The 12,839-nt window shown below is 40.6% G+C and overlaps 1 protein-coding gene across 1 annotated transcript in view; it reads left to right on the forward strand.

Moving 5' to 3' along the window:
• The first annotated feature begins 1,305 nt into the window (after nt 1–1,305).
• Nucleotides 1,306–12,839, forward strand: part of LOC148156074 (NLR family CARD domain-containing protein 3-like) — a 43,807-nt gene continuing 32,273 nt past the window's right edge. The window contains exons 1-3 of the mRNA XM_088010600.1: nt 1,306–1,657; nt 10,939–11,070; nt 11,224–11,343. Coding sequence (XP_087866726.1) covers nt 10,982–11,070; nt 11,224–11,343 — 209 coding nt within the window. The 5' untranslated portion in view covers nt 1,306–1,657; nt 10,939–10,981. The remainder of the gene's footprint in view (nt 1,658–10,938; nt 11,071–11,223; nt 11,344–12,839) is intronic.

Below are 12,839 nucleotides of genomic sequence, written 5' to 3' on the forward strand. Positions count from 1 at the left end.
TGGTCTTTTATTTAAGTGCTATTCTCCTTCACGATACATTTACCTAACGCCAGAATAAATGCAATGTACGTTATGCAGCAAAGGAAATTAGAAGATCGGACATACATGCTTTATTGAGATGATAAGTTTTTGACGGGGGATGTGCCCCTATTGCAAAAGCAATTCTGAAGAATGACTGCTGTCATTAACGGTACAGGGAAGAAGCTTTTCAGTTATCTAGCTTTGCTAGCAAAGTCGTTAGCTAGCAGCTAGCTAATAGCACAACAACAGCCTAATGTCTGTATGATAAAAATACTGAATCGATAGATAAGAACAGTTTTTCCTCACCTGGCTGTCTCCTCCCCTCAGTAGTTCTTCAGAGAAAGGCAGACGCAGAAGCCTGTCATTACCTCTCTGCTTAAACCGCGACTCCGTGCTGAAGCAGAAACGATACTACAACGTTTTCCATCATCTGACAAGTAGCAAGTCTACTCCACTTTAGTCACCAAAAACGTTTTTATTCACTAAAAACTTTTTTTTAATTCACCAAAAACTGATCTGTAATCTGGAACGTTCGCTATGCTGAGCTCCAGTTAGCCGCCTTATCTCACTGCGGAGAGGCAACTGCGTCATGCGTCACGGGCAAAAGGTCAAAAGTAACAAGGTGACAGGGGGGCTTCTTATGTTGTACAAAAACAAACAAAAAAAAAAATTAGTACATGTTATTATGTGTCAGAAGAGGGCTTAGAAAAATAATAATACAAAAAAAAAAAATTACCAAAAGGGCACTTGGGGGCAAGGAGCAAAAAGGGCAGGTGCTCAAGCACCCTCCCCCCAGCCCTGAACGTGCCTGCAGCTTCATGACTCCAAGCTCACTGGATGTTCAGATATGTAGCTCCTTTGTCTCCAGCTCTCCCCCTCACACCTGATCGGGGAAAGCTGGAACAAGCCTAAAGAATTACCTCAGGTGTGTCAATTGGCTGAATGCACTGTGTGACTGACTGTCACACTAACCAATGGGGCACCAAGGCAGTTTTTTAAGAGCAGGTTTTTTTACCCCGGGTTACAATAACAAGCGACAACAACCTGAATAAACCTGTTAAAAGTTGTTACCAGACTGGACAAAAACACTGGCTCTTCAGATGCTGCTGAACCGGTTCTGTTGGATCCAGATCAGTTCTGGGGAAAGGTGAGGCCCTTCAGTTCCTCATAGTTTCACACCTGCTGAATCTGGTTCCTGTTCCTATAAATCACGGCCTCCACCTGTGGATCAGACGACCTGTTGGCTTCTTTCCTTCTCTGTCAGTCAGATGGTCTCTGATCTCTGCATGCGAAGCGAGACGATACGACGTCTTTTCCTCCCTGACAGAGCTGCTCTACCAGAGACGTTAACAGAGGAACCAGCAGGCCTCCTGACATACAGATAATAAAATAAACTCAAAAAGGCACCAGGGGCATCAGGGATAAAGGGTCAGGGGCTTCTGAGTTTTTCATCTCAGAACGGCAGAGATGAATCTGCTAGAACCAGTTGGAGCAGAATCAGGTCTGAACTCCTCCCAGTAACTCCTCCTCCTCCTCCATCGCAGGTGAAGCTGGTTTATTCCCAGAAGCAGCTCTCCTGAGTCTCAGTCGGTCTGAAGCCACTGGAGAGTTTCTTCTTCTGATTCTACAACAAACTGTAAGTTTGCTTTGTTTCCTACTTGAACTTTGTCTTCAGGAACTTTCCTGCTTGTTTCTCTCTGATGTTTGGAGAAAATGTTCACTTCTGATTTCAGCTCAGAGTTTTAATCTCTGCTGGTTGAAGGTTAATCTACAGGATTGTAGCACCTCAAGGACTTTGGCCCAATGTAGAAAACAGGGTTTATTCTGGTGCTGACAACCCGTGAGAACTGCTCACATTAGAGAACAGCAGCAAAATTCTACATCAGGACAAATTCATGTACTTTATATCTGACGGTTAACAGAAAATAAGCATAAACTAAACAGACCTGGTGAGCTGATGTCCAGGAGGGGCTAAATAATCCTTATTGGTTGTTTTCTCTCCTCTTATCGTTTCTCTTGCATTTTTCTTATATTTATCTTCAGTTTTCACTTTTCTTTCTGTGGAGTTAACCATCAGTTACATCCTGTAGACATTATGTATCTCATAGTTTGTATGGAACTTAATTATAAACAAATGTGTCTTAAAAATGGGTAGTACAGAAGATTTAATGTATTAAACTGTTACAAGGATTATTAAAGTCTAAATCTGAATTAATAGATTATTAGACTCTAACATCATGTCTGCAGTTTGTTTTCTCTTTGCTGTGAACCTGAAACGTTTCTATTTGTTGAAACTAAATCAACCATCTGTGTTTCTGCAGCTCCTTCTGTCTTTACAGTTAAACTGGAATCTCTTCATTCCTTCATCCTTTAGTTTCTGTTTGTTCTCAAACATTTCTTCTGTTATGGAGGAATTTTTCTGCCATAATCCAAGAGAACACATTTTCAGTCTGAAAACAGGATGTCATGTCCTTTCATCTCAAAACTTTTAATACTTTTGCTACATTTTTATTTTGAAAGCAGGACTTCATGGCTTTCTTTTCAAAACATGTAATGTTTCTTCTAAAAACTTTTCCTCACGCTAACATTTAGTCTCTGTTCTCTTTTGGAAATGCCATTGGGCACAGTCGCCTGGCAACCTCTCAGCCAACAGAATGGAAGTGTTTTACTGGGTGTGTTTGTTTCCTTCCAGCAAGTTTGCCTGCGTGGCTACTATTGATGGTAGCAACCCATTGGAGAGGGAGTTGGAGTTTTAATGGAGTTGGAATAGTCACACGTCCAAAATTTTACTGCTAACTTTGTTTAAGAATTAGCTACTCTACTGCCACAGTGTTTTATTTAATCAGAATGAGAATAAAAGGAAAAAAGTAGGGAAGATGGCGGAAGAGGAGTAAGACGTGCTTCGCGTGGGCTCCCGCTTCAACCTCTTTAGTTTATGGTTCTCTACTAAATGTCCTTGCTGTTCTGAGCATTAGGTCTGTCCGGACTCGACCTCTAAGTGATTCTTGCCTGGAAGAGTAGAAGAATGGCGACAAATTTGAGGAAAGGCAAACACTCTAGCTTTGCGGCTGCTAGGCCCGATACCGCCTCGGAGCAGACCACTGCTAAAGCCGGAAGCTCAGCACCTCCTTCTCCTTCTCGCGGCGAGGCGGACGCACTCTCCTTGAAGTCTGACATTCTTGCCGCTATAAAAACCGATATCTCAGCTGTGATTAAATCCGAAATAAAAGAGGCTTTGGCTGAAGAGTTCACTTTTATTAAAGGAGAGCTACAAGCGGTGAGAGCGGAAGTGGCTAACGGCACAATGCTACTTCGTGCCGACCTAGACCACGTGAAACAAAGCGTCAAAGAGGTAGAAGACGGCTTGTCAACCTGGTCCGATGAGGTTGTTACTCTACGCACCACTGTGTTGGAGCTGAAAGAAGAAGTTGATGGGCTCAAAAAGAAGTGTGACGATATGGAAGGGCGCATGAGAAGGTGCAACTTGCGGATCATTGGGGTTCCCGAGACGCCAGAATCCAGCTCCACGGAAGCAGTGGCTAAATTGCTAGCAGAGGTGCTACAGATGGATAAAGCGCCACTGATTGACCGAGTTCATCGCACTGGCAGTGGGAGCAAGTCAGGCGATAAGCCGCGGGTTATTGTCGCTAAGCTGCACTATTATCAAGAATGTGTGGAAATATTACGTCGGGCCCGGAGCCGTGGCCCTCTTCGCTTCAAGGAGGCACCGATTATCATCACATCTGATTATACAGCGGCTGTGGCCAGGGCTCGGGCGGCGTTTTCGGAGGTGAGGAGGCTTCTTCGCAACCGACGAGATGTTCGTTACGGCCTGCTTTTTCCTGCTAGGCTCCGCATTTCTCATGGGGAGGAAGACGAGGAGTTTTTGGATGCCAATAAAGCAATGGATTACGTTAAAAAGAAAATCATTTCAGCGACGGCCAGCGAGGACCGATGTTAACTGCAGGTCCAATCCCCATCGTTCCATTATTTCAGGTTGTACGGAACCTTCCGACATTATGTCCCGTGCTATATCTTGATTTAATTTTCGACACTATTCCGAGGGACAACATTCTTCTTTTGTGCTCTATGTATGAGGGTTTCGCAGGGGGTCTGTCCAGATCTTGGTTAGTGATGCATTTACTGTATCAATGCAGCAAGGAGCATAAACGACATTAATACTTTAAAGTAGGGGAACCCTTTTTTATTTTGATTACTGCTATTTAGCTTTGGCGGGAGCCCAGGCAGGGAGTTAAGTTCCCCAGTACAAGCACAAATGTGTGGATTTTTTGTTTGTTGGGTTCTCCGTGGTTATTCAGGAGAGAGGGGTGGGACTATACTGGATCTATTTGTTTTGAGTATGCCTTCTGTCAGGTTACCTTTTTGTGATGGTTTGTGGATACTGTACTACATCTGATTGACCATTCATGAGCAGTCCTAATACTAATAGGTTCATCAACAGTCACCCAGTTAATTGTGTGAGTTGGAATGTGAAATCCCTTAATGGTCCAGTGAAATTTAGGAAAGTTATGACACATTTAAGACAACTTGATGCTAATATTTCTTTCTTGCAGGAGACCCATTTGTGTAAAGCAGACAGTGTAAATCTATGTAGGCGATGGTCCGGTCAGGTGTTTCAGTCTAATTTCCAATCTAAATCGAGAGGGGTAGCCATCTTAGTTGGTAAACAGGTGCAATTCACGGCATCCAGTGTTAAAACGGACGCTGCTGGACGCTATGTTATTGTGGTTGGAAAACTGTATGCACTTCCAGTTATTTTAGTCTCGGTATATGCTCCAAATTGGGATGATCAAATATTTTTTAACACGCTCTTTTCAAATTTACCTAATATTTCAACACATAATCTTATAATTGGAGGAGATGTGAACTGTGTGCTATCATCCCTTGATCGTAGTACAGTGGGAAGGATCTCTCTCTCTAAATCTGCCCAGTCAATTAATTCATTTCTTAACACTTATGGAGTGGTTGATGTATGGCGTTTTCGAAATCCGACCCTAAGACGGTATTCGTTTTTTTCCCCTGTTCATAAGAGCTATTCCCGGATTGACTATTTTCTCCTCGATAAACGGATTTTACCTTTAGTGAGAGAATGTGATTATGGAGCTATAGTCGTTTCTGACCATAGTCCGCTCATAATGAAACTGAACATTCCTGTTATGCAATCAGTCTATCGTCCTTGGCGACTTAATCCCATACTTTTATCTGACGAAAACTTTGTCGATATGCTTACTTCTGAAATTAAGTTTTTTATTGATATTAATCGGACTCCTGGGATGCCACTCAGCACTGTCTGGGAGTCATTAAAGGCTTACCTGAGAGGTCAAATAATTTCTTACTGTGCAAACAAAAAGAAGAAAGGTATCGAACGGCTAAAATTGTTAACAGATCAGATTCTACAATTGGATAGGGAATGCTCCCATACTTTTACACAAGACTCTCTTCAGAAACGTGTATTACTTCAGACAGAGTTTAACATTTTATCTACCCAACAGGCCGAATATTTATTATCCAAATCTAGGTGTGGCTACTATGAGCATGGTGAGAGGGCTGGACGCCTTCTTGCGCAGCAGCTACGGCAACGCTCAGCTAAACAGGATATCTCAGCAATAAATGATGAGCATGGTGTAAAATGTTGTGAGGATGCAGGAATTAGTCTATGTTTCAGCAAATTTTACCAATCTCTGTATACCTCTGAAGCCTCACTTAACCCAACTGAATTGGATGATTTTTTTAAAGATATTAAAATCCCTTCACTAAGTTCTGATTTATCTAACGAATTGGAAAGAAAATTTTCTTTAGCTGAGATTAACTCTGCAATTAAAAATATGCAAAATGGAAAATCTTCAGGACCAGATGGTTTCCCGGCAGAATTTTTTAAGAAATTTTTGGATTTACTTTCTCCCCTGTTGCTATCAGTTTTTGAGGAGTCCCTGGCCACACATTTACTGCCGCTGTCTATGCGTCAGGCTGTAATTTCACTGCTTTTAAAGAAGGATAAAGACCCCTTGAGCTGCAGTTCATACCGCCCAATATCGTTATTAAACACTGATGTTAAAATTCTCACAAAGATGTTGGCAAAACGAGTCGAACGGATTATCCCTACAATTGTTTCACCTGACCAGACTGGTTTTATTAAAAATCGTCAATCCTTCTTTAATATCAGGCGGCTATTTAATGTGTTGTATACTTCTGCCCCGCCCAGTCACAACTGTAATGAAATTTTAATCTCGCTGGACGCTGAGAAAGCGTTTGACCGGGTGGAATGGAACTATCTATTTAAGACCTTGGTGATGTTTAACTTCGGTCCTAAATTTGTTTCATGGGTGAAGTTGATATATACCTTGCCAATGGCAGCAGTACGCACTAACAGTAATCTATCCAGTTATTTTGAATTGAAACGTGGGACGAGGCAGGGATGCCCACTCTCACCACTTTTATTCGCAATTGCAATTGAACCACTTGCAGTGGCTTTGCGAAACAGCCCCAAAATTAAAGGTATTAATCGGTTTGGCACTGAACATAAAGTTTCCCTATACGCTGATGATACACTTCTTTATATCTCAGATCCCTTATCTAGTATTCCTGAGTTACTTATTTTACTTCAAAAGTTTGGAAACATTTCTGGTTATAAGGTTAACCTTCAAAAAAGTGAATTGATGCCTGTGACTCCAATGGAAGTGCAGCATATAGGTCCAGTTCCTTTCAAAATTAGCCCTGCTAAATTTAAATACCTTGGTATCTGGATTACTCACAGTCACAAAGATCTTTATACAGCAAACTATCTGCCTCTCCTGGTGAACCTTAGGAAAGACATCACTACATGGGCATCTCTGCCTCTATCCTTGGGAGGTAGAATCAATATAATCAAAATGGCAATACTGCCTAAATTACTTTATCTATTTCAGAGCGTGCCAGTGTTTCTCACCAAGACTTTCTTTACAAATTTAAATAGTGAGTTGTCGTCATTTATTTGGAATAAAAAGCACCCGCGGATAGGCTGTAAGATGCTACAGCTACCCCATGGTCTTGGTGGCTTGTCACTCCCCAATTTCCTATATTATTACTGGGCGGCTAATATTAGAGCCTTACTGTACTGGTTGAGAGAGGACAATCCTGCTCCCACTTGGGTGACTTTAGAGAGGAATTCAGTTACGGCTAGCTCTCTCTCTGCTTTACTCTGCTCCCGGTTACCGTTTAATCAACCAATCTCAACTTATACTTCTAATCCGGTTATAACTCACACAATAAAAATCTGGAATCAGTGCAGGAGGATGTTTAAAAGTACGGAATTATTAATATCTGCTCCAGTATCAAATAATCATATGTTTGCTCCTTCACTAATGGATTCTGTTTTTAATGCTTGGAGTTTAAAGGGAATAACTTCTCTAAATGATCTTTATATAGACAATAAGTTTGCCTCATTCGAACAGCTCACACAGAAATTTGACATTCACAAGTCACAGTTTTTCAGGTATTTACAATTGAGACATTTTGTAATGTCAAATTCTGGATGTTTTCCTCTACATCCACCAATTTCTCTTGTTGATGAGGTTTTGATGTGCAAGTCTGTAACAAGACGCTCTATGAGTAGAGTCTATTCTCTGCTCAGTTCATTTAATGATACCAATTTAGATTCCTTGAGGGTCAAGTGGGAGATGGACTTGGAGGAGTCCATATCAGATACAGTTTGGCAAAAAATTATTCAAAATATCTATTCGTCCTCAATATGTCTGAAACATGTTATAGTTCAATTCAAGGTAGTGCATCGTCTACACTGGTCTAAGGACAGATTGTGCAAACTCAAAAGGGACTTGGATCCGACGTGTGATCGTTGTAAACAATCTCCAGCCACACTTTTACACACGTTCTGGTCTTGTCCAAAGTTACACAGATATTGGCAAGGCATTTTTGACACTTTTTCAGGAATATTTGGACAAACTGTCTGTCCATCACCACTCATCTCTCTCTTTGGGGTGGCTCCAGCAGAGACCTCCTTCAGCAAACATCAGAGGACTGTGTTAGCTTTCTGCTCTCTACTGGCTAGAAGACTCATTCTTCTTCGATGGAAGGATCCACATCCTCCAATATATGGACATTGGTTAAGAGAAGTTATGTCTTACATTCATTTAGAGAAGATCAGATATACTGTTAGGGGATCTGTAAACAAATTCTTTGACATCTGGCAGCCATTTATTTCTTATGTCGGGAATATTTCGGCAGATAACTTTGTGTAAAGGTCAAATATTGGTTCTTTGTGTGCAAACCTGTGCTCTGTATCGGCTGATGTATGAATAAAAGGTGTATTCTTGTTGGGGTAGTAGATCCGGTATAGGAGGGGAGGGTTGGGAGGGATTTTTGTTGTATATTTCGTCAGTCTTTTTTTTTGTGTGTGTGTATGTGTGTGGTGTATGTAAAAAAATAATAAAAAGACCTTGATCAAAAAAAAAAAAGAATGAGAATAAAAGAGCAGCAAAATTAACATTTTTGTTATTTAAAGTGAGCAGTGGCTACACAACACCTAATAATAATCGACCATTTAACATGTTATATTATATATTATTGTATTATATTATATTAGATATTTATTAGAATGCAGTGCTAGAATGATGCTGAAGAAAAGTGAAGACACTCTGATGAGGTCTTCATTTAGTTTATTGAAATATGTATTAACCGGTTTTAATTTTTAAATAAACTATTTTATTATGAGAGGAGCAGGTCAGGGAAGGTATAGGAGAGCCGGTGGAGTTTCAGGGTGTGAAGATATAAAACATTATATTAATTATAATAAAACAACAAAGGAGAACAGGTGAAGACTAATGTCAGGTTTACATCTTTCAGCATTTCAATTTGTTGTTAATTATTTCCACTCTATAAGGTTAATGGTTAGGAGACGGTAAGAACAGTGCTTGAAAAAAGGGTTACACAGTGAATAGAGTTGAGATGTATAAAATGTATACATCTGGAAATTGTTAAAGTTGTTTAAATCCTCATTATGTATGATAAAAACATACTTTTTTATCTTTAATTCACATTCTGATACTATACATCAGTGCAGTGTCTCTACATAAATCCATGCAGCAACATCAGGCTGCAGAGTCAGAGGGAGGCAGAGACAGAAACACATATCAGTAGATATTTTAGTTAAATGTGGCTGAAAATGACAAGATTTTCTTTTTCTTTTTACCTCAGTGTTTTTATAGCTCATGTTTGGTAAGTTACTGAACGCAGAGCTGGAAAGTGAGACTAAGTTAACAGTGAGGAGCTAAGGGTCTGTTAGATTTGAAAAGTATCATTTTTATTTATTTTGTAGATCAAACTGTTATTCAAGAAAAACAAACCTTGTTTTTTAGATTTTATTTTTGTTGGTCAAACTGCTGTATTGAGTTTAAAACTGCTGAGTCGTATTTTATGAGCTGTTTTCTACTTTGGTTTTAGAAAGAGGCAGAACCTGTTAAATTCTCAGTCAACTTTTATCAATGCATTTTGACCAATAAATATATCAGAATATTTGCCTCATAACTAGGAAGCTAAATACTCTGGTAGCCTGTCTGTGCTACCAGAGTATTTAGCTTCCTAGTTATGAGGCAAATGATAAGTGAGTTTTCGTCCTGGAATGACGGTCATTGTGCTACATGGATATATAACTAATCTGATTATTGGATTTTAAATAGTAATGTGTTAGTATACTTGATACAAAAACAAGGGATCAGATTAGAGTAATGTGTTATCAACATGTTGATGGCACAATAGTTTATGATTTTTCTGCTCAAGATATTTACTGATCTGTCAGGTTTCCGATATGCGTCCCCCCCAATGATAGACTTGTTCCTATGCCCTCGGAGGGACCAGGAACAGGAATGTTTCTTAAGAATAATTTTTGGGGGGTTGGCAAAGTTAAAGTTAAATATAACATAAAATGTGGTTTCAATTTTTTTGGGTTCAAGCTGCAGACCCAAAAATGGCTAGTAAGTAGCAATGCGTGTCAAATGGGTTTTTCTCTCAAACTGTTCAGACCCAAAAAAGTAAAATTAAGATTTAAATGTTGTTTAGATGAGTTTGGTTTAGAGTGACAGATCTAATCTCTGCTACACTTTTACAAAAACTTAAGGGCATAAATAAAACAAGTTTTAATGAGTAACTTTACTTAATAAAATTCATCATAAAAATTGATTTATTGCAGTGGTTCTCAATACAAGTCATGTGTTATTTCAGATATGACTTAAGTTGCTTTAAATATTTTGTTGTTTTTATTTTTCCATGCCCTGGATGGATGAGAATTTTTAAATATGTAGAAATTGAATATTTCGGAAGTATCATAACTTAAACTTAAGGCTCAGCACCAGAGTTTTCTAGAAAAATATCCAGCTATCTGGCTGTGCAGAGAAAAAGGGACTTAAGTGGGAGCCAAGAAGAGGTTCTGAGAACAAGCATTACAAGTTTTGAGAAGAAAGACATGAAATACTGTCGCTCAAGTCTTTCTTGAAAATATATGTTCTTGGAATATGGCAGAAAAATTCCTCAAAAATCTGTTTCTAAATTTTACATTTGTTTTATTTCTATCTGTTTATCATAATTAAATCAGAAACAACAGGTTGAATCAGTGAATGTAAATGTTGCTCCATGTCTCCATCTAGTGGACTGATAGTAGAAGTGCAGGTTGAATCAGTGAATGTAAATGTTGCTCCATGTCTCCATCTAGTGGACTGATAGTAGAAGTGCAGCAGCTGATGCAGCTTCCTCTGCCTCTCTGCTGTCTGACTGCATTCACCTGACACTGATATGAAGCAGAGAAGAAGAGCCAATCAGAGGAGGAGCAGCTGATCTTTTTCCAGCACTAATGATGTAAAGGATGATCAGAGTTGATGTGCAGATGAATGATGTGTGTTTCCTCTGCAGGTGAAGCTAGAAAGTGTGTGTGAGCTGATGTGAATTCAGCAGCATGGATCAGTGTGAGGACAGAGAGGAGGGAGTCCCTCCCTCTAAAACCACTCTGTGTGGGGAAGATGAGAGCCAGAGCAAAGGTCAGAGGTGAGGTCACCATCTCTAACTGTCCACAGCCCTTTTCACACAGCGTTCACTATATCAGGCCAAAACAGACGTGGTGATGAAGCTGCTGCTGCTCCTCTTTGCTGCTTCATCCAGACTGAACAGATTCAGTTTTAATCATCATGTTTCTGTCAGGATCCATCAGAGACTCAGACCAGAACCAGAACCAGAACCCAGCTGTGTGTCCTTTAAGAGCGACTGGTCAATGGGTGCATTCATTAACTTTAAATCTCCTGGATCTCCACCATCAGAGAGGTGAGCTGTTTCTAACTGCTGTCAACTGAACCAGTAAGTTTCAGATGTTCCCAGTTATATTTACAGAGTTTTGATCCATTATCTAAACCAGCTGCTCTGTTCTAATGAAAACACCTTCATATCTTCATCTCTGGGTGATGATGATGATGTTCTGCTGCTTCCTGGCTCCATGTCAGACTAACAGTGGGACACATTTCCACCAGCCACTGGGAAATAGCTGGTAAACCAGTCTGGTCCATCAGGACTTGGTTCCTGTGTGCATTGTGAGATCAGTTCAGCAGGAAGGAAAGCTTCATGATGTGGTTGGTGAGATCTGCTGGAACTCAACTAGACTGAGCTGATGTGGACCATCATAGGTTCTGCTGGTTCTTAGTGGATCAGCAGGAACATTAAATCTTTACTTGGATCATCTGGTTCACTGCTCACATCCAGATATCACTTCATGGACCTTTACCTTCTGATTGTCTCTGTGTGGACAGATATAATGTGAGCTCACTGGCTTCCAGGATCTACAGGATCCATTTTAAATCCTCTAGAACATCCAGGAGAGGATCCCACATGGACACACCCACATATCTCAGAGCTCCTCCATGTCCACATCACCTCAGATCCAGTCATCAGAACCTGATGGATGTCCCACACTGTCCTGAAGACCTGTGTGGACAGAGCCTTCACTTCCACTGTCCCCAAGCTCTGGGACTCTGTCTCCACCAGCATCAGATCTGCTGACAGTGTGGACAGTTTGAAGTCCAAGTTCAGCACCAACTTTTTAAAATGTCTACTGGTGATTCTGGTGTTACTGGTCTTCATCCTTGTAGTTCATCTTCCTCTTTCTAACTTCTTTGTATTGTGTTCATGTGATGCTCTGTTTTCTGCTTTAATGTGACACTCTTAGTTATTTTATTAGTAAATATTGCTGGATGAATATTTCCTGCCTTCCTGATTGTTCCTGGTTCCTCCACAGAGTGGACCAGCAGAGCTCAGAGGTTCCCAGTGGTCCGTCTGCCCAGCAGCATCAAACACAGCTGGACTCCATATTTATGGTCTGTACATGAACAACAACTACTTTTCCATGGTTCTGTTCACAGTCGTCTCCATGCTGCACTTTGTAGACCAGAGGACTGTCAGTCTGTCCAACATCCATCTGGTGTTTGGCTCCATGATTTCAGTCTGATGTTTCCTTCATCTATTATTCTGTTCCAGCTGCTGGAGGAAAACATTGTCACTTTTGTGAAGAACGAGCTGAAGAAGATCCACAAGGTTCTGAGTCCAGATTACCCAGAATGCTCAGAGAGTCAGAGAGAGGATGATGAGGTGCTGAGAGGTGATGATGAAGAGCAGAGGAGGAGCAGCAGAGAGGCAGTGATGAAGATCACACTGAACTTCCTGAGGAGGATGAAGCAGGAGGAGCTGGCTGACCGTCTGCAGAGCAGTAAGAGGATTTCTACAAAGATTTGACCTGATGGATAAATGACACATTTACTGATGTCTGAAGA

The sequence above is a fragment of the Poecilia mexicana genome, unplaced genomic scaffold, assembly GCF_051168715.1.
Source record: "Poecilia mexicana isolate PSO_F unplaced genomic scaffold, ASM5116871v1 scaffold_12, whole genome shotgun sequence".
In the NCBI taxonomy this organism is placed as follows: domain Eukaryota; kingdom Metazoa; phylum Chordata; class Actinopteri; order Cyprinodontiformes; family Poeciliidae; genus Poecilia; species Poecilia mexicana.